Here is a 21028-nt window from a genome sequence, read left to right on the forward strand (position 1 = left end):
GCTGTGGCGTGGGCGGAACTCACAAGAAATTTAAGATTAAGTTTAGATTTAATACTCCACTCCCTTCAATCCCTCATCTCAGATTCTTCACCTAATTCTTAACAACATCTATTTTTAGATGGATCCCTCATATTAATGATAAGTAAGGTAAATAAATTCCACCTAATTCTTAATACGTACGTACTACGTACTACATCTATTGTTAAATGGGTCTTTCACATTAATGATAGAATTGGGCAACTGGCAATTCAAACCCTAACCCTAAACTTATTACCCAACCCAAATGACCCGAGTCATAAATTGACCCCAATCTGGAAATCTACCCAATTTGAAGTAGAATCGACCAAATACCCGAGGGGACCCGACCATACCCGACCCGAATTGACTATATACTCGATATTGACCAACACAAGATACATAAACTAAAATAAATTTTATACTCGAAATGACCAAAAAATAAATACTGGAGCATTTTTACAATCCACAAAGTGAGTACTTTTGCTGTTTTGCAGGTTGTATTGACAAATTTCCTAGGAAAAGAAAAGGATGCAAGTGAATTACATTTAGATAGTACTTCCTCTGTCCCTATTTTCTTACTCCAATGTCAATATTTAGTTCAAACTTTAAAATAATCTACTGTTAATTCTCGTTAATCTATACGAAATAATATAATCACATGAGACCACGTGGAGTTCGTGCCATCGTATAAATTAAGGTTTTACTTTGTACAGAGTAGGAGTAGGTAGTAATTTTCAATTGTAATCCGCGCTCTAAATAAATCAAACTTTTGATTCTTCCCACCAAAAAAACACCTCAAAGTTTTGAACTCTATTAATCTTCTTGCTACCTCTTTCTCTCTCAATCTCTCTCCTCTTTCTCTGCTCAAATTCAAATTGATGATTGGTAAAAAGCGTCCAAATGTTTCTTTGAGTTCTACTCCCGATAATAATCATGTAAGTCTTCTAATTTTCCTCACAACTTGTATTTTTATCATAATTGTTTCAATTTTACATACTTTTAGGGATTAATTTGATGTAAATTGTTCAAAAGTATAGGAGCTGAAAACCCTTGTTTGATTAGGGTTTTTATTTTTGTTGGGTTGTTTAATGTCAATTTAATCGTCATTTTGATTTATTATATATGATTTGGGCTATAATTCTGTGATTTATTGTTTCAAATTTCCCCTTTTAATGCTAGTATATATCGTTTTGAGATTATATTGCTGTTTGTATTGAAAAATTAAGTAGCTTTTTGATTTTTTAGGGTTTTTGTTATGTTGATGCAAGTGAGTCAAGGTTAGGTAGGAAGATTGTTATTGTATAGAATTCTTTGTGGTTAAATAGAACAGTTGATGTTTATTGAATTTTTGGGTTTATTGAAGGAGAAATTATCGGTTTCGAAGACGGTGAAGAGCCAAAAACCATTTTCGTTTCCGGGAAAGGAAAACATTTCCCCATCCTTAAAGAATTGTAAGGAAATAGGTGAATTCAGTGAGGCATTTTATCGAACACAAGGCGGGTGTTGTCCTTCATTGGATATTCAGAGTGAACCTATTTCGATTTCTGGAGACATTGACTTAAGTACTCCATGGTTGGATTCATGCTTCAGTAGCAGTCTTGATGAGTTGGATTCAGTGATACTCGAAAATTCCGATTACCCTTGCAAATCTCCTTGTCAACTTAGTAGTCCTGATCTTGGTAGTGGTGAGCATGTTTCTGTCAAATCTCATTCTATTGAGTCCAGGTTGTTGTCATCCTCATCATTGTCTGCTAGAATTGGAGATGGGAATGGACAAATGATTGGTGACTGTGATGATGAGGACGACGAGGACTTTGAATCTAACACCCAATTTGGTGTGTTAATGAGGTTGTGCTTTGAAGAAGATGATTTTAAACCTCGTGATCCTGACCCTGCATTGGTGTGTCCCTTGTGTGGGGTTGACATTTCGCAATGGGATGAAGAATCTAGGCAGTGTCATGCTAATAGTTGTCTTGACAATTATGTTGCTCCAAAGGTTAGTTATTTAAGCCCTTACTTTTGTTCAGATGTTGATTTGTATTTAAGCATGACTTATTAAGTTATTAGTTGCTATACTTAAAATATTTTGAACTGATAATAATGTATAAAGCTTTGGCCGGGCTTTGACAACTCATTGTTTAAGAGCCTATTATCTTGTGATTTTTTTTTTGTAGATCTTCCTTCTGTATTAATTAACACTTTTGAAGATCTTCTGTTTGTATTGATTAAAATTGTTCTAAGGATGTACTTAACAAGCATGTATTTTATTGTTTGAGCGGACTTAACCAGCATATATAGTGATTTTAGTAATAAAACAAATTATAAGCTAGAGAAAAGCACAAATGTTGTACATGGACTCGTTTGTCATTTACAAGTAGATGTCAAGAGACGATTAATTTCACTTAAACCATATTTTCCTCTGAGTTTACCTCATAACTACTTATTTACACCAAGCTACTCTCATTTTGCCACAATTCAAATTCATCTTTATGATGTGGCTCTTGTGAAAGGATTTGGTTAAAATCTCTTGTTACTTTAAAGAAGATATCTCTGCTCTTTGTTTAGATCCCAAAACTTTGCACTTTGCTAACCTTCTTGTACTTGAGGAGATTCCTCTTCGAATATTTGGGAAATGTTTGGATTCATTAACCTAGAAATATATCTTAATCTGAAGGGCGAAGCAGATATATAGGCAATATAGCTATGAGTATTGAGTAGTAGCTAGCAATTGCCTCCATTTATTTTGCAAGTGCCTATGCTTAATCAAACTACAGCTATTATGTTCTTTTTATCAAAACCCTTAATTAGCTTGGAAATGTCATTGATGATGAACTTAGTCTCGACATTCGAGCAATATATTCAGTAGAACAATTGTTGATCCCTTCTTATCCTTGTAGGTACAGTAGCTTGATACCACAGCTGTCTCATGTATTGATTTTTATTTTATTTTTTATATTAAAGTCTCGACTCTCGAGCAATATGTTCATTAGAACAGTTGTTGATCCCTTCTAATCCTTGTAGGTAGAGTAGCTAGATACCACCGCTGTGTCATGTATTGATTTTTATTTTATTTTTTATATTAAAGTCCTACCTACTAATATAGTTCAAATGGAGGGAGTGAGAATGGTCATATTGTGCATATGCTGATGACTTGCATCACCACACCTTTTTTAACTAGCAACTCCTCCATGCATAATTTTTTCTAAGCCTTCATAATTCTTCTTAAATGCGGTGACACTGTCATCAAAATAAGTTTTAAAAATTGTAGATTTGTTACAGGAAAATTCTTCAGGTAGTGCAAAGAAACAAACTTCACAATGTTCTGACAAGCCTTCTGTTCAATCTCCGGAACAAGCCCCCGAACAAGCCACTGCTGTGGCTTCAGTCATTAAATGGCTACACAGTCTGGATCTTTCCAAATATGAAGCAGCTTTCATTCAACATGAAATCGACTGGGAGTCCCTGCAATGGCTAACTGAAGAGGTATGTTTTGTTAGGTCACTTCTGATCTACAGTAAACCATAGGCGTTAAGTTTTTGTTGTGGATGGTAAGGATATAAATAGCATTGTGCTGGGCTAGCGCAAAGCACTGTTCAACAGAACAGTATTATGGGATGGTCCAACCTGTGTGTGGGCTAAGGTATAGGGAATTGGTACAGTATAGCATGAGTTTTGGTTGGCAGCACAAAAGTGGCTTAATACTTAAACATCCTCTTAAAATATAATATCACCCTATGACAGATATATGTTATTTAACTTTCCTATACAATATAAATAAGTACTCTGTGATTTGTTTAAAAAAGTTAAAGCTATTGTTATAATTATTTAATCATTATAAACACACAAATCATCTATACTACTAAGTCCAAGCAATTTTTTCACTTCCCAAAGGCATGTCCTGCAAATGGCTAGGTTGGGCCTAGGTCGAGGTGTTGTTTGGGACAGTACAGAACTGTCTTAGTTTCGTCCTAATAAGGTCACCAGGTACTTGTCAGATGTGTAGGTGTGATGGAAACCTATAGCTTAGCTTTATGCCACATTTTTTTTTGTAACTATTGGGTTAGAATTTGATTTTGTGACCTAGGGAATTATTACTTTTTTGTGTCTAGAAAGAATAGTTCCTATATTATTGTATTATTTATACAGTTCTGTTTTTTAGTAACCAAATTTGATGTACATCATTGCAGGATCTTATCGCTATAGGTATAAATGCACTTGGCCCCAGAAAGAAGATTCTGCAGAGTCTCAAACATCTCAGGGAAGACAACGGTCCTGAAGAACAAGGAAATGGTGATTCTGAATGTTTGGTTGATGTGACTAAGAAGCCAACCATGAACAAGCTGATTACAGAATATTTTTCAAGTCCTTCTGGGGTGAAGAAAAAATTGCCAAATTCAAGACAGCAGATGGAAACAGCTAAATCAGTCCCTAAACAGAAGAAGGTTCCAGCTAAGAGTGGGCCCAAGGGAAAAAATAAGGTTGTTCCTCCATGGTGTTGTATTCCAGGAACACCATTTCGAGTGGTAATTCTTATAAACTCAGTTTTCTCTACTAAATTTTCAATAATGCCCGTGTCAATGAAACTGTTAGCTTTATTTTTTTTAGGTTAATGTTATTTCTTAGTCTGTTACATGTTTGTTGACGATCATACTCAAGCCCTCTGAAATTACTGGATTATTCAATTATGCTTTCAGAATTTCCGCAGATATTTTTTTACAGGCTCTTTTTTTTTTTGCAGGATGCATTTCGGAACCTTTGGAGTGATTGTTCTCATTGGTTTCTAACACATTTTCACTTAGACCGTAAGTTACCTAGCTAGCGTTCTCCAAGGATAATATGTTTTGAGCTTAATTGTCCGTCATCACACTTCATTTTGTCTAGTGCCTGTCTTGCATGTTGGTGTCTTAAGGTTTTGAGCGATTCCACGAAAGTAGAGATCTCAATCCCATTGTTTGTCTCATCTCGTGTTCAATTATTTATGATTATGCTATATCATATACATGCACGATTGCACGGTCATGGATGCACCATTGTCATTTAAGATCTTATATGTGATTGAAACATGCTTTTCCTTGTACTGCCTTCATTGCTTATAATTTGCAACTTTTGAGGGTTGCATGGACTCCTAGGCAAACTTTGTTTGTGAGTTTTAAATGGAGAGAGAAAGAGATGCATGTGATGAGGAGAGCGATAGAGAGAAATGACAACTTAAAATGGAAAGATAAAATTTGTTGCAGATAATCCATTTTTAGCAAATGTTATAAATAATATGAAATGGAAGTAGTACATCATTTTTGTGCCGAATTATTTCATTATGTGGTATTTGATCTATCTTATAATGATAGCAACACTATAGGGAAAAACTTGTTAGATTCGTGTGATATTGTCCAGTGAGATATTATTATGGGACAGAGATATTCAGTGCTTGGGGCCAACTTATGTTACTGAAAATCATAATTTGGTGTGCAGATTACCAAGGGCTGACAAAATCCTTTTCTTATGGAAAAGTGTATTGCTCCATGATAACAGCAAAGCTCGTAAATGCAAAATGTTCTATAGACATCTCTTTTTTCAAATGGATATATTTAGGGGTCTCTCTTGTTCATAGATATAGATCTTGAAAGCAGAATCAGATAATGCGTTCTTGTAGACTGTTTTAACACCTTCCTTTATTTGGGTTGATGACATAAATGCTCATTGGCTGAAACCATGGTCTTGGGTTGATGACATAGAGGCTAGCTAGATTACCTTATCTCTCTCCATTTCATTTCTGATCTGCTTTCTCTTCTAGTGAACCACCTGAGTTTGCCTTTTACATCATACAATCTTACTTCTAATAGAGGTCAATCTCATCTTAACTTCTAATTGCCACATTTTCTTACTTCCTACTGATTGAAGCCTCAATAAGCCTTTTTAGCTATAAATGAGTCCTATAAATTAGATTTAGCTCAATACCCTGTTGATTTCCTCAACTACAACTTTCTTACTTTCTCATTTGGCCCATTTTGAAATTGATTGTCCTAGATCTACACAGTGCCATTCTGTAAACTGTATATACAATATATTGTAATAGACTAACCTGGAGGGGTAGTATGGGTATTATAGTAATATTAGTTTATTAGAGTTAATAGTCCTTAGTATAAATAGAGAGGTAAGGGAAAGAAATAGGTAGGCTAAAATTGGATGAAACTTGTTGAGAGTTGTGACCTCAAGTCACTCCTTGGAGAGTTGTGAGCTCAACTCACTATTGAGAGTAATAGCCCTAAGCTATTAAATCTATCCTTTGTAATCCATCCACCATTATCAATCCTTAGTATAACTTCCATTTTTCTTATTTCTTCTTTGTACATCTATTTATCAAAAAATCAGATTATTTAGTTGATTAAAGAACCAATCTTTTCTCTATATTTTGCTGTTGTTAGTGTGAGTTATATCAGTTCATTACATATATATTGGTTTACTTCTAGTACTTGTTTATTTATCATCTTGTTAATATTTTTCTATATGAAAGAAATTCATGAATATGATACTAAATTTTCTTTTTCTGGGATACTGTGATGATATGTTGCTAGGCTAGAATCCCATATTCTTATACCTTAATATATTTTATGACTATATAGAATATTCTTTACATTGGCAGGTTAGTTTCTCCAACTAAACAAATTTGTGTTCACTTTGCAAAGTCATTTGAATTTTCTACTACGCTTATGCTTTGGCTTTTTATCATGTTGGTGCAATTCATTCATTTCAAAGCATTGAAATACAAATACATTGTGGAAAATTAGTGTTTGCCTAACTGAACCCAGTGCCAGGAACCCCACTTACGTTAATTGATGTAAATAACATAGCTTTAACAAACAATTCTTTTCAATGGCTCTCTGGCAGTACAACTTTCCAAAGCAGGAGGTGGTTGTGCAGTTCATCATTGAAGCAATTCAAGCAGAATCTTTTAACTCCAAAACCCTGTTTCTAATAGGCAGCTATACAATTGGTATGATATCTTTCTTGGTAACTTCATCTCTCGTGTTCCATCTCTTCCTCTCATTAATCTCTGTTTATTTGCATGAATAGGGAAGGAGAGAGTCTTTTTAGAAGCAGCTCGTGTCCTGCGCAAGAAGATTCATGTTCCTGCTTCAAAACTTCGTCTCTTGGAGTGTTTGGAGCTGCCAGCAGAAGATATGCAGTGGTTTACACTAAATGATCGTGAGAGCAACATACATGTTGTACCTATGTGGACAATTGCAAGCTTCAAACGGTTGAAACAACTGTCATGTCAATATGCAGTAAGTGACCAAATTTGTGTGATTCACTTACATGTGACACCTGCTCTCTTTGAATTATATGCGGTTATCTTACCTGATAATTAATGCCCTTTCCCATTGAGTTTGAGTTGAACTTAAGAAAGGTTGCTTGACTCACTGTTTTTCGGGTGATTATTTTTTACAGGAAAGGTTCAGTCTAATAGTTGCTTTTTCTCCCACTGGTTGGACTTTTGGTAAAGGGAAGAAAACTGCAGGACGTGCAGGGAGAAGGTGGCAGCAGGGTACTATTATAAGGTAATACTTTGTATTTTTATAACATTGTCCAGATGATCATGGCCAATCTAGCTATGGCCTTTACCCCTCTGTCAACCTATCCCTAACAATTTAGCCACCAAGCCAGAACATGGCATAATTTCATTGGCCTGCCAGAATGGCTGTGTGAAAGATGTAGATCCAAATTGCAGATTTGCAATGACCATAAGTGTTTAAGTGCAAAAGTTTACATATAATCAATAATGAAATTGACATTGAAAAGAATAGAATACTATACAACTAATGCAATTTGACTATTTGGGCATACTTTACTCCTCATTTGTGTCACCACTATCAGCCACATTCAATGCCTCATACAAATTACTTGAACTCTGTTATAATGCAATATTACTGTATTCACATACTGTTCTTGGACCTCAGGCGTACTTTCTTTTTAGTGTGATTGGAGTAATGAAAGTTTGGGACTCTAGGAGCAATTTTAATTATATTTTTTATGATGGGGTTGAATACTGAAATTTTGAATGTGGTAAAAGGTGGTGGGGGAGTGATTTTGGAGGGATTGCACATCATTGCAAGATTGGGGTTTTAGATCATAGAGGTTAAAAAGTAATTTTTCTATCAATAAGATGAACCATGCATCAAATGAGTCAGAGACTCAGAGGTCTCACTAGCTCGAAGTTTTAAAATTTGAAATCTAGGAGGCTGGTAGATTGGCAGCAGTGTAGCACTAGTATCTATGAACAAGTACACTGCACTGATCTACGACACGGTTTGTGGATATGAGTACATGTTTGTTTCTTATATCAGAAAATATATCACCATTGTTTTCACTTGTATATTTTTTTAAAATTCAATATATCTTACAAGTAAGCTATATTCAAACCTGTTTTGCTATGTTGTGACGTGTAGGTATGAAGTACCTTACAGTGAGCATTGTAGCTTTGAAGAATTAAGGGAATTTGTGAAGCTAATTTCTCCAGTAAAAATAATACCTAGTGTCAACAATGAGAGTGAAGCCTCTAGTAATGCGATGATTGAGCTCTTACTGTCATCATCTGACGATGATCCAGAAAATTAACAAGCAGATCCTATTGTATGTAAATTGAACCAGTAGCGTGAATGATTGTCTTACAGGCTGAGTAAGTTGATAGCTTGGGTATAGCAGGCTTATGTGGTGGCAAGAGAACTCTGTAGACTCTAGGATATGTTATCGGTTGGCAGAATCAATTGCTCGTCAATATTTGCCTGTTCTGAAGATCATGAATGGGGGCAGGTGCAAAACAGTTGCATACAAGGTGTGACCATTTTGCAAAATTAGATTAGTTGCTCTCGTCTTTTGTTGCATGTTATCAGCGGAATTTTCAGGGCATTGTAATTTAACAAAAGGACGGCCGTGTTGTTTTATAAGAGTGAAAATTGAAATAAATTTTCGATGTAATGGATGTAGAGGATATTTCATGTAATTTCCTTGGAAATGAACGTGAAAAACTAAGTGTATGTATCTGTGGACTGTTATCCAATCAAGTAATGGAAATGATTTGACAGTGCTGGTATTATAGTTAATAGTTATGATCTTATTTGAAATCATTTTAATCAACTGAAATGAATTTGATGTTGCAAAGCGCATCACTTATGCACTTCATCTATATTTCTTTACCAATTCGAGTGTTCGGAGAACGGTGGTAGTCATAGTAACAGTTAAAAAAATCTAACTTCATACAAAGTATATTATGCTCAAATAACAAGATGAGAAAAATCGATGTTATATAGTATAAACTACGAAGTATTCTGTGTATGGCGCCATGGCAGAGAGTAGTTTTGCAAAATACAAATTACTTGTAAGATATTACTTGGTTACACAATGTTTTACTTGTTTAAGTGATTAACCGGTGTAAATTATGGAAGAGATGGTTGAAGAATTCTTTTTCTTTGTTTGTAAGATTAGCATAATGATCCTAGAAAGCTGGTCGGATACAATAATGTTTTACACAATGTTTTACTTGTTTAAGTAATTAACTAGAGTAAATTATGGAAGAGACCTCAAAGAATTCTTTTTCTTTGTTTGTAAGAGTAGCATAATGATCCTAGCTACGCTAATGGTTGTAGCTAGGGTCTTCCTTGCAATTTTCAAAAGCCTCTAGCTACTAGTTTGACAATTGGAGCTAAAAAATACAATTAGCTTGGCCTTGCTTGAGAAAGAAGATTCTAAAATTTTAGGAGATTAATATATTATAAATAATTAAATTTAAAAAGCTAATTGAGAAAGTCAAGCTTATTTGATTAGCAAACTAATAACTAACCATTGGGGAACAAAATAGCTACAAATAGAGTTAGCTTAAAATCATATGTGGCATGACAAGCTAATTTAACAATTAGCTTACAACTGGATTTGCTCTAATCAAGTTATACACAATAACCGGTTATCATTGTTTGGTCATTGAATAAAATATTGTAACAACTTGCTTTTGATGTCTTTCCTTGGTAATGTGGCAAATGAAGGGTATGGCACACATATGTTGATCAACGACCCGGAAAATAAAACATTTCTCTAATTACTCGTCCGATATTTTGTGGGTCGTCAATTAATCAAGTCAGGTCAAGTGGGTCGGGTGTTTTGAACACCCTTGCGGTTAATACTTGTAATAGACTACAGAGTTATAGACCTTTTGCCCTCTTGGTGTCATTTGTTGACCACAACCCAACCTCTAGAGTGCAACCATATGGTTGTTTACCGCCCAAAGCCTTCAAAGCAAGCAGCCTCATCTTCTCTGCTCACAACCCAACAACGCTCTCTGCTACACTACTCCATTAAAGGGTTCAAGCTCCAAGCTTCATACTCCACTGAATTGCAACAAGGTCAGACCTTTGGTTAGTTTTTATCTGCTAATTTCAATGTTTAATACTCTATTTTTGCTGCTAAGTTTGCTTTGGACTATCCCCATTCTCTTAATTTTCGAATTTTTCAGCAATTTTTTTCAATTTTCTGTCTTTCTGAGGATCAATTTTTATACCCTTTATAAAATTCGAAGTAATTTTTAATGCCCATTATCTTGTTTGGAAGGTTAGTGTTTGTTGATTGTAAATTTGTAATTATTATTATTTTTTATATAATTATGTTTTATGCCCTTGAATTGTTTCATAGTCTATGTTTTATACTAATTATTAATTGGTAGGGTTTCAATTGAAATGAACAAAAAATAGTGAATGTAGTGGGGCATTTGATACTTGATATTAATAGTGAATTTTTTCTGAATGTGTAATTACCTTAGTGTGTTGATGGATGATATTATGTACTAATATTTATACTTGATATTAGTAGTGAATTTTTTTCTGAATGTGTAATTACCTTAGTATGTTGATGGGATGATATTATGCTACAAATATTTATACTTGATATTAATAGTGAATTTTTTTTTCTGAATGTGTAATTACCTTAGTGTGTTGATGGGATGATATTATGCTACAAATATTAGAATTTTAGTTTCTGCTATTTATTCAACATAAAAGTAGACAAGTAACAATTTTGTTATTTGCTGTGCTTTCAACAGGAAGATAGTATTGGCATGAGTTTATGGCTTGCTATTGGTTTTCACATCTTCACGTATACTCAAGGCCAACTGGTTGTTTAGGAAAGAACTTTCTTATGCACAGTGTTGGTGGAAAGCTTTGCAAATCAAATGTATTCAATTTCCCTGCAATTTTCAATGCAAAGGTAATTCATTTGGTTTTCCATTGGTTGTGAATTTTGCTCTTTCCTTTACAATGTGGAGTTTTTGTGTGTTTATATGCTATGTTGCACAGACTCGGATTTAAGTGTCGTGTTATTGTTCGACACGGTGTTGGATCCTTCAACACTCCAGATTTTATAAAATTTCTGTAAAGGCCACTATATATAATTGGGTTTCATGTTGTATTGAAGTGTCAGAGGATCTGACACCCGACACTTGACGTACAATAGGGTGTCGGAGTAACAGATTTTATGCATTTTTTTCCTCAGTTTTATTCCGATATTTGTGAATAAGAGTGTATCCTAGGATTTGGTGAGCATCCAACTGATTGATTATTGTTGATTTAACAATTACCACTTTCTTTGTAGGGGTTTTCCAAGTTACTTTACCATTCTGGTAGAGATATTACTAGATTACCTTTTGTCTCTTCTAGTAGCAATGTGGAAACTTCCTTGCAAAATGAGCAAGGAATTGGGCAACGCAAGTATATGCAATTTGTCAATCCCAATGTTGCTGAATTAAGTGAGGCTCCTTCAAATGGTAGGGTGATGCTCATTGATGGGACTGCTGTTATATACCGAGCCTATTACAAGCTTTTAGGTATATATTTCATGCACTTTTGTTTATGTGGGTGAAATCACTGCTTCTTTTTTAAGTATATGTATGCTGCTTTCAGTTATTTGTAAAACATTGATTTGGATTCTAGAAATAATTGTTGGCTAACTGTGCTTTAGTATTGTGATTTGGTTGATGTGCTGAACAGCATCTGTTACTACTTATATCTAATGCATGCTATAGAAGTATAGATTAATTGTGATGAGCTAAACTATTCTAAGTTTGGCCTTCTTAAGTTTAATTTCTTCTCAACTGTTCTTTTTTCTCTCTCTCGCTTACTGTACCCCGACTCCTTTGATTAAATGATGGTAACAAGAAAGCCTTTAGGACTCAGTATTTATTGGTGATCCAGTAATTTTCCTCTGATCTTTTTAGCTCATAACATACTTTACTATTAGCTATAGTTCTTTGTTGAACTTAACTACATTGCAAGCATCAAAGCATTTTTGAGGGCCATTTGCCCATTGCTCAACTTTCAGTACAGGGGCTTAAATTCCGTAGGTCAAATTTCCTTTCAACAAGCTGATTTTTTTTCTTTTTTGAGTGATGTTGATTCCTTAACATAGTAAAATATATGTGCGGTATGAGCAACATCTATTAGCCATGCTTTTCGCTAATTTTATCCAAATTTTTATGAATCTCAGTCAATTTCAATCCGTGAAAATAATAACCCAAAAGATGGCATTCCTAAGTACAACTTTGATTGTTGCATGCATGATATATATTTTTTTGATAATTTACTTTTCTATCCCACATGTTTGTTGAGCTTTCCTTGATTTGGACTTGTTTTGTTCCTGTACAACAACTAGGATTGGTTGTTTTACATTGAAATAGTCTTTTCATGTTCTTCTAGCAAAATTGCACCATGGCTATCTTTCGAATGCTGATGGCAACGGAGACTGGGTTCTGACAATATTTGCTGCTTTATCTCTTGTAAGTTTTGTCACTCTCCTCACTTTTTGCTGCTCACATATTATCTGGATAGTAGTTCATCTTTATTTATTTTTAATTTCTTGGCCCTATCTTGCTCAAGTCTTTCCTGTCATTCTTCCTTCACATCTCTCTTTATTCTTATCAACATTATATTGCCGTCCTTTATCTAATTACTATGTGATTATTATGTAGTTTTTGAGAGTCTCAGCTTGTAGGTTGAAATGCATGCTTCTATTTTCTGTTTATTTCTAATGACTAGTACTTGTCTGTCTTGCAGATAATTGATGTGCTTACATTCAATCCTTCGCATGTGGTGGTAAGGCTTTAATTTATTTTTCATTTCATTTTGTATTACTCTATTTGATTTTACATAATAATGTTTTCATAGTTGTTGGAAGTTAGATAAGAGGCTCTTTATGTGAACAAAATTTAAATGCCAAAAGCGTGCAACTTCTTGATACCTATGGCCTGTCGATCTTGACAGTCACAAAATTTATTAAAAGCATCAGCGCTTTATACAAGCAAATTGTCTCTTGAAGTGTAATTTACGATCGATTGTTCAATTACTTATATGTGGTTTGTATGCTCTGTCGCCATCCTCTAATATGTTGAACTTAATTTGTGCAGGTGGTGTTTGACCATATTGGTGAGGTTTCCAGTCTGGCATTTTCATGTCTTCAGTTGTAGGCTGTTAGCATATCTGGGGTTAAGCTTGTGTCATGATATCTTGTATTTGTGTTTCTTGAATTAAAATCGAGATTTACACGAGTCTTGATGTCTTGATTGTGCACCATCTGTAGCTTCTTGAGTCTCTTGACAGCCAGCTGATTGTAGCTTGCTTCTCTGTGTTGTTGAGGGGGTATGTATAATTCCGATTGGTAGTGGTTATTTATGTTTTCTAATGATGTTATGGAAGTAAGTTAAGAGTGCATAGTTTAGCTTCTTGATGACTGTAGATGGTTGGCTATTCTAGAATATTTTGGGAAATTTCTGCTGTTGTCAATGAGGTGTGTACATGAATGAAAGTCAGCTTGAAGTTGATGTCATAACCTTGCTAATTTGCTATGAAATTGCACTAAATTAGTCAAGCTTTTTTACACGTCTCTAAGTCAGCTGAACCACTCTGTGCTCTTATGCTGATGTTTCCAATTTTCGACTAAGAAGGGAGGATGCTCTTGAATTTACTCTTCGTATGGAAGTTGTTATGTTCTTGTTAGATGTACTTGAGCAGAGAGCTATCTTTTCTCTGAACTTTTTTGTGTCTTAAAGTTGAACGAAATTCATGATAATGTATGTTATTCAAAAGAAAATGAAGTAATCCCCTCAAGTGCTACTCTCAACATTTTTATTCATCATATTACAATACAATGGACTCTGGGTGTGTTGAGTTTATCTTCAGGCCATGGTGGGTAAATATTGATTGGAATTTGGCTGTGAGCTGGAAGGGCTTGGGAAGTTGATCTGATAGGTTAAGCTGGCAAAGTCGTCTAACCGATTTATCATTTATGAATTATAAATTGGTGTATATAATTTTTAACTCTGATTTGGAAATCGTTTAGTTGTCACCAACTTGCTGAGGAATAAATTAGAGAAATAAGATATGTGTCTTCTGTTATTGTTTATCTTATTGATATGATCACTTCAATAATCAACTTCTGCTGTATATAATTTAAGCATGGCTTACAGTGTGCTACTGTTCTTTAAAAATCTGTAATATGTATGACTGCCAGACTAAGGTGACTTGAAATTATATAATAATTGAACCAATACATTATTTTATTAACCTATATCTTTTTGAAACAGAATTATCCTAATCATATAATTGAAAGAACTATTTTCATTTTTTTGATAGAGCTTTCTAATTTCAGGAAATTCATTTGGTGAAACTACTAATTCCTCAAAACAAAGCTTAACATTCAAAGGTATGCTTTCAACATATATATTTTTTTAAATCTTCATGTCTCTGGTCTCCCTGACGGAGAAGCAGTAGAAGGGGTGCAACTGTGGAATTGTGCCTGGAGGGAAAACTTAATTTGTAATTATTTTAATTGAAATTCTGCAACATCTTGTAGAAGTTTGGATTGTAAATGACTTTAAATCTACCAAACATTTCCTGTCATTATTTTTCAAATCCTTTTTTTTTTAATTTCATTTCTGAAAAGATTATTCTTTATTCCTATCATTTGAAGATTTGAACCAGAAAGAAAGTATTGAGTGATATTTGGCAATCGTATAGGCGCCACCACATCTCACAGTCCTTTTTATCTATCCCCGAGTATCAAAGACTAGTCAATTCCATAGTATAGTGTTTGCGCAAGTGTCCCAAAATATTGTAACCATATTTGCATCTGATTTTCGAAATAGAGCAGTGCAAACTGAACGATTACATCTGCAGTGATATTTTTTGATTAATGTATTCAAGGGTGTGTTGTAATATCCAATTGGCACCCTTTATGAATATGCTTGGTGGTTGCTATATTTAAGAGGATTGGGGGAGGAGGTTAGGTCGATGTTAACTCAAGCTAGGTCTGTTTCCTCTGTGCAAATGAATGTTGGGAGAGAATCCCTAATTTTGTGATGCTTGACCTGTACCATTGTTTTTTTAATCTGTTTGGGTTAGTTAAGGCCCTACTATGTTCCACTTTGAGATTATTTTGATTTTGTTCTATGTAATGTAGTTGAATGATTGAGGGTTCCTGTAGTATTAGTTTTTAAGAAAAAGTTGAAGATTGTCAAGGAGAATTGATCAAGAAGAATCTGAAGGATTGAGTATTCTTTTAATTAAAAAACGAGATACATTTGTGGATGTCATTGACCAGAGGAAAATTCTAATTTGTTGATTGCAGAATTGTTCAAAATGACCAAACGCAGATTATTATGCTGTTTGTGGTGTACCAATATATGGGCCCTTGAAGAAGACTTATCTATCTTACCTATTAAATAGTAATTTTCAGTGAAGTAATTCTGTGTTTTTCTGTACAGGATGTGAAAAATGTGTTTAAATTTTTCTTATTAAGGGTTATCTTCCATTTTGGTAATTGTGTGGACTGATGGTTTTAGCATTCTTTTGGTGAAGGCACAAATTTTCGCCACACCATGTATCCACAGTATAAGAGCAACCGTGGTCCTACACCTGATACTGTGGTTCAAGGGCTTCAGTATCTAAAAGCGTCCATCAAGGCTATGTCAATTAAAGTAATTGAGGTAACCAAATTAGTGTTGCAGCTGTAAATTTTAGATGAGTAATCTCTCAGTCTCTCCATATTGCCTTATTGTTGCCCTTTTGAAACCAGGTACCAGGTGTTGAAGCTGATGATGTTATAGGAACTCTTGCTTTAAGGAGTGTTGAGTCTGGTTACAAGGTCAGTTCTGAGAAATAGATTGGAAATCTGAATTTTATCTAGCTGAAGTACATGGCTGATAGCCTAATACTGTTTACTTAGTATGTTAATAATTGATTGAAGTTTTATTTTAAAATCAGTCTGTCTGTCTGTCACTAATCTGTCTAGATAGATTATGGATGAGGTATTTTGCTTCTAGTCTTTATTTAATCCTGCTGTGTATTATGCTGGGTAATGGTTTGTGTAGTAAAGAGTTATTTCAACTGAAATTCAAGTAATTGTCTCCTGTGAAGCATTGCAGGCTTTGTAGCAATATTAATGAAGCCGTCTGTGTAAGTTTACGGTTTTAACTACGATAAAAAAGTTAAGAAGTCACTCAGAATGCAACATTTGGCTCCAATTATACCAGAATCACGAAAAGTGATTAAAATTTAAAATATAGAAATTTTTCCCTCAAAAGTTTGCTGCCTTATTTGCTTCCACTTATACCACTATTCATTGGGTTGCAAAAGGAACTAAATACCACTATAGGGAATAGGGATCCCAATTTTCACTTTCTTCTTTTCTAAATCAGCACATTTCTGGGCTCACCAGGTTGCATTAAGATATGAATTAGAACCAAAGAAAAAGACCCAGGGGGTTAGAAAAATAAGATAATACTATCATCTTACCTCATCTTAACACTAGCTGCACGCCTGCACCAATCTCCATGGTTAAGTTATATGATTATTCTCAGCAGAGAACTTATATGCGTGACTGCCTATACATATTGCAACATGACAGCCTCTTCATTCACTTGCAAGTCTCTAATTTTGTTTGTTTGTTTTTGTTAGCATATATTTTTTTTAGATTGAAATTTACTCCATTTCTGATTTATAGTACTAATTACTTTTGTGATAGGTCCGAGTTGTCTCACCAGATAAAGATTTCTTCCAGCTTCTGTCACCTTCCCTGCGTCTTTTACGAATTGCTTCACGTGGAGATGAGTTAATATTACTTTTGTCTTGACTTCAAAAACACTTTATTTCTTCCCTCTAATATCCCTGCAATAAGAGCTGATCATGCATGTCATGTCATGTGATTCTTGATTGACATTGTATTCCAGCGGCTAATAGTTTTCTCATGTCATAAAAATTGGTCAAGATTTGTTGTTGCGAATACCTTCATTGGCTTCGTCGTTATGATTTGGTCAACATTGTCCCTGCTTCAAGATTTTTCTGTGTTGAGTGACCAGAGCACTTGCAAATAGTTTATGTTACTTTTGGAGGGGTTGAAAGTTATGGTGATCTGTATCAGGCTTGCCGGACTATCACACACACCATTAACTCCGAATACAGAGGGAAAGATCGAATCTTTGATTGAAAATATTGAAATACAGGGATTTGTACAAGCTTGCAACTTTAGGATGCCACTCTCTATTAGTGACTTTAGGTCACCACTCTAAAAATAGTGACTTGAGGCACAACTCTCTAAGGATCTACTCCAAAATACTGCCTGTCTTTTCCTTTCCCCTCTTTCCCTATTTATAATAAAACTAAAGAACTAACTTAAAGATACTAGACTACCCATAGTGCCCCTCCTTAGGTTAATTTATTACATGATCTTTCTTAAAAAAAAGTTAAAAGATATTATGGCAATTGGTAATCCACGTTGTCATGTGTCTTGGTAGAAAAGGAATGAGAAATTCCCTGCTAGTTTCTTAGTCTGAAAAAGGCTTTTTTTTTATTGCCTTTTTTATTGGCTGCTGATACCTGTTCAAAATGCAGGTGAAAAGGAAATTTCCATTTCTGGTATCTGGTGTAATGCAAAATTCCATTTTGATGACCTCTGTTTTGGATGTTCTATTTTTTATTCCCAAGGTTCATGAAATATTTTAGGCATCTCCATAAATATAAATTTAACACTTCTGTTACTTTTCTTACATAGAGATTTTTGACCAAACCAGGGGGGCCTTATGACATTTTCATTTTAAATATACTGTAAATTATATCTATTCAACTGTCTTTTCTTTGGCCCTTTCAGTTTTTTTATGCTGTTATTCACATAATTTGGTGTTCTGGTTTGTGTAGAATGGTCTCATATGGCCTGGAGGATTTTGCCAAAAGATATGGAACTCTAAGTCCTTCTCAGTTTGTTGATGTTGTTGCACTTGTTGGCGACAAAAGTGATAACATACCAGGTTGGTTTGGAATGTTCTAGACTCTCATCAAATCTTTTTGAAAGACTAAATTTCAGTTTGTTTTGGTGGTTGGTATAACGTGATTCTGAAATTTTGAGTCACTCCTGACACAGGTGTAACAGGAATAGGGGAAGTAAATGCTGTTCAGTTGATAACAGAATTTGGATCTTTGGAAGAATTATTGTCTAATATTGATAAAGTGCGAGAAGGCCATATAAAAGAGGTATGAGTTTGTTTGACTGAAAATCTAGGGGCTAGTTACTGATATATGTTTGACTGTGTTCATAGACTAGGTTAAAGAATATTATTTGCAGAAGATAATTGAACTGTCTTTGGCAACCCACATGTGGACATTGTATTTGCTGATTTCTCTTCCTGGAAAAGATACAGAAGACTATTCTTATTTTAATCTTGGATATGAGCAAACTTCATCATGCAGCTACTGATTTAATGATTTCTTCAGGGAGGGACATGTGGGATTATGAAAAGAAGGTATTGAGATAATTTTAGGTGGAGAAGAATAATAGACTATTGGAAACATTAACTCTAGATACAGAGTATAGAAAATTAAAACGGCTGCTGGCAAGATAATGGTTGTTTAGAGTATCATTCACTCACCTTCGTTTCATTATGTTCTTAACATTTACTTTTTGCGCGATAATTAAGGCAAAGGAGAGAAAGAGTATGAAATGGTGGGTCGGGCTAAGAAAAAAGGTGAGAGGAATTTAAAAGTGAGAAAGTTGATGATCGAGGAACTATTGGGGACTTCTCTAACCAAGTATAGGATTTGAGAAGATTTCAGGAGATAAACCTGCAAAGCTTCTGCCAGTGGTGTGAATTGCACATAATTTTGCATATCTTTCATCTTTGCTTCATGTGATGAGGATATTTTAGGTGGATAAACTTTCTCAGCTGCTTCTGTCAGTTGCTTATTTGATTTCTAAGCAGCCGCCCTATATAGTTATTACACTCAAATGCAGTCTTTGTTGGTGCTATTCCCAAATTATGATTTAATTTTTTAGGGTGGATAAACCTTTTTTTTTTTTTTTTTTTTTGAATAGAAGAGTCGAGGCTTAATTATGCTTTTGTTTCCCTGGTACTTGGGGACACAAGGAGAACCTTCCTAGTGTTAAGTGTCCTGAAATATTGTGAAGGGTTGGAACTTAAAAGAATAAAAGGAAATCGGACAAAACAATCTTCTAGTCATATTTCAAAATTCCTTTTGGTTTCTCTCGTGGAAATCAGTAGCAGGAATTAGATTTGGGTTCTGGTATGTTCAGCAGTACCTATCTAATAATTATTATCTATAAGGACAATTAATTGAGTGCTGGAGTGTGCTCAATAGTTAGTGATGTACGTGAGCCTTTTGCCTTAGGGCACTGGAGTCCTGGTGTAAATAAGGATGTCTCTTTTCTGATACTGGAGGTGCTTGTGTCATGATCTCATGAAGGGCTTTTTTTCCTTGATCATACACTTTTCTTTGTTTTTGTTTAATGCATGTTTAAGTATTCACTTCATTCCTGTTTTGACCGTGCAGGCTCTGATATCAAGCACTGATCTAGCTCTCATGAGCAAAGAATTGGTAATTTATTCATCAAAGCTTTTTTGTATTGAATCGCTTTATGTGTGGGGATAACCTTTTTTACTTCACTGATGACAATTCTTTTCTATTTAGTTGAGAAAATTAGTGAGAAAGAATATTGTGGTGGCTTTTCTTCAATTGACATATGATTGTCTTGCAGGCAATATTGCGTTCTGATCTTCCTCATTACCTTGTTCCATTTGCTACATCTGATCTGATATTTCATAAGCCAGAGGTCTGTATAAATATCATCATTGATGTTTCTGTTTTGCTCACTATAACTGTCTTTGGCAAAGTAAGCTCAGTCAAGTGAAATGGTGGTTACCATGCCTCAAATGATCACTCGAAAGTGTTAGATCATGCAAGGGGAAATTACCTTTGTAAATACGTCTAACCCAGAGTAATACTCAAATGTGTGTTTTGGAGGATGTGATTCTTGTGAATTAGCATAGTATTGAAGTCTTGAAGTTATTGACAGACTAAGGGAGTTTTAAGTCTAAAATGTAGCTTGGTGTTAATTATCAGACTATCTCCACTCTTTTGGTTTTTTAATAGAATTCTTTACTCTACCCATCATGGTTCTCGATGAGACGTTTCCAGTTGCTACTAGCAACTAATATGTAAAGAGGCTCACCTGTGTACATGTAGGAAAACAATATAGCTGTTTAATCCATGCTGTTGAATGTCCTAATATATATTGTATAATTACAGGATGATGGTGAAAAATTTGCAACGCTGTTGAATGCAATCAGTGCTTATGCTGAAGGCTTTTCAGCCGATCCTATCATCAGAAGGGCACTCTACTTGTGGCAGAAGCTGGAGAAACAGTAACAGAAAAACCAAATAGGCAAAGGCGGTTTATTTCAACCTGCTGCAAGTTCAGAAGTTGCAGATACATATCTTCCAGAGTGTTCAGGATTTACTGATTATTTTTTTTTTGGCAAATTCTAGGTGGAAATTACCTTTGTAAATACATCTAATCCAGAGTGTACAATGTACATACATCATTATGTGACCAGACCTGCTGATACATATTTAAAACAACAATATTTAGTCTTCATGATTTGACAATTTTTCAGAAAATGTGCACAGTTTCC

The 21028-nt window shown here is 34.6% G+C and overlaps 2 protein-coding genes across 4 annotated transcripts; both read left to right on the top strand.

Annotated features, from left to right (window-relative positions):
- The first annotated feature begins 826 nt into the window (after positions 1-826).
- Positions 827-8995, top strand: LOC145607327 (uncharacterized). Its single transcript, XM_081663020.1, has 10 exons — positions 827-953; positions 1382-2014; positions 3298-3501; positions 4206-4541; positions 4757-4820; positions 5488-5555; positions 6904-7009; positions 7090-7301; positions 7465-7574; positions 8463-8995. The coding sequence occupies exons 1-10, from the start codon at positions 897-899 to the stop codon at positions 8629-8631; spliced, it is 1959 nt and encodes a 652-aa protein (XP_081519146.1). The 5' UTR covers positions 827-896; the 3' UTR covers positions 8632-8995.
- A 1192-nt stretch (positions 8996-10187) lies between these two features.
- LOC145608186 (uncharacterized) lies at positions 10188-21014 on the top strand. Of its 3 annotated transcripts, none has more exons than XM_081663796.1 (15): positions 10190-10421; positions 11102-11265; positions 11650-11881; positions 12750-12829; positions 13107-13145; positions 13457-13475; positions 14698-14751; positions 15906-16033; positions 16123-16191; positions 17071-17156; positions 18240-18349; positions 18463-18572; positions 19887-19931; positions 20092-20166; positions 20643-21014. In XM_081663796.1, exons 2-15 carry the CDS (start codon positions 11125-11127, stop codon positions 20760-20762), a joined length of 1308 nt encoding a protein of 435 aa, XP_081519922.1. In that variant the 5' UTR covers positions 10190-10421; positions 11102-11124; the 3' UTR covers positions 20763-21014. The 3 variants fall into 3 exon arrangements, with proteins under 3 accessions (XP_081519923.1, XP_081519922.1, XP_081519921.1); XM_081663795.1 differs by having other exon boundaries at positions 10191-10409; XM_081663797.1 differs by lacking the exon at positions 14698-14751 and having other exon boundaries at positions 10188-10409.
- The last annotated feature ends 14 nt before the right edge of the window (positions 21015-21028 follow it).

Source organism: Chenopodium album, chromosome 23 (genome assembly GCF_948465745.1).
Source record: "Chenopodium album chromosome 23, dcCheAlbu1.1, whole genome shotgun sequence".
NCBI lineage: Eukaryota > Viridiplantae > Streptophyta > Magnoliopsida > Caryophyllales > Amaranthaceae > Chenopodium > Chenopodium album.

What these genes read in the sequence shown, in the direction of transcription:
- LOC145608186 (XM_081663796.1), top strand. Translation starts at nt 11,125, where the DNA reads ATGGCTTGCTATTGGTTTTCACATCTTCACGTATACTCAAGGCCAACT. An exon ending in CAAAAGTGATAACATACCAG is followed by an intron (nt 18,350 to 18,462) that starts GTTGGTTTGGAA and finishes CTCCTGACACAG; the next exon opens with GTGTAACAGGAATAGGGGAA. An exon ending in GAGAAGGCCATATAAAAGAG is followed by an intron (nt 18,573 to 19,886) that starts GTATGAGTTTGT and finishes TTGACCGTGCAG; the next exon opens with GCTCTGATATCAAGCACTGA.
- LOC145607327 (XM_081663020.1), top strand. Translation starts at nt 897, where the DNA reads ATGATTGGTAAAAAGCGTCCAAATGTTTCTTTGAGTTCTACTCCCGAT. An exon ending in CTACTCCCGATAATAATCAT is followed by an intron (nt 954 to 1,381) that starts GTAAGTCTTCTA and finishes GGTTTATTGAAG; the next exon opens with GAGAAATTATCGGTTTCGAA. An exon ending in CAGCAGGGTACTATTATAAG is followed by an intron (nt 7,575 to 8,462) that starts GTAATACTTTGT and finishes TGTGACGTGTAG; the next exon opens with GTATGAAGTACCTTACAGTG.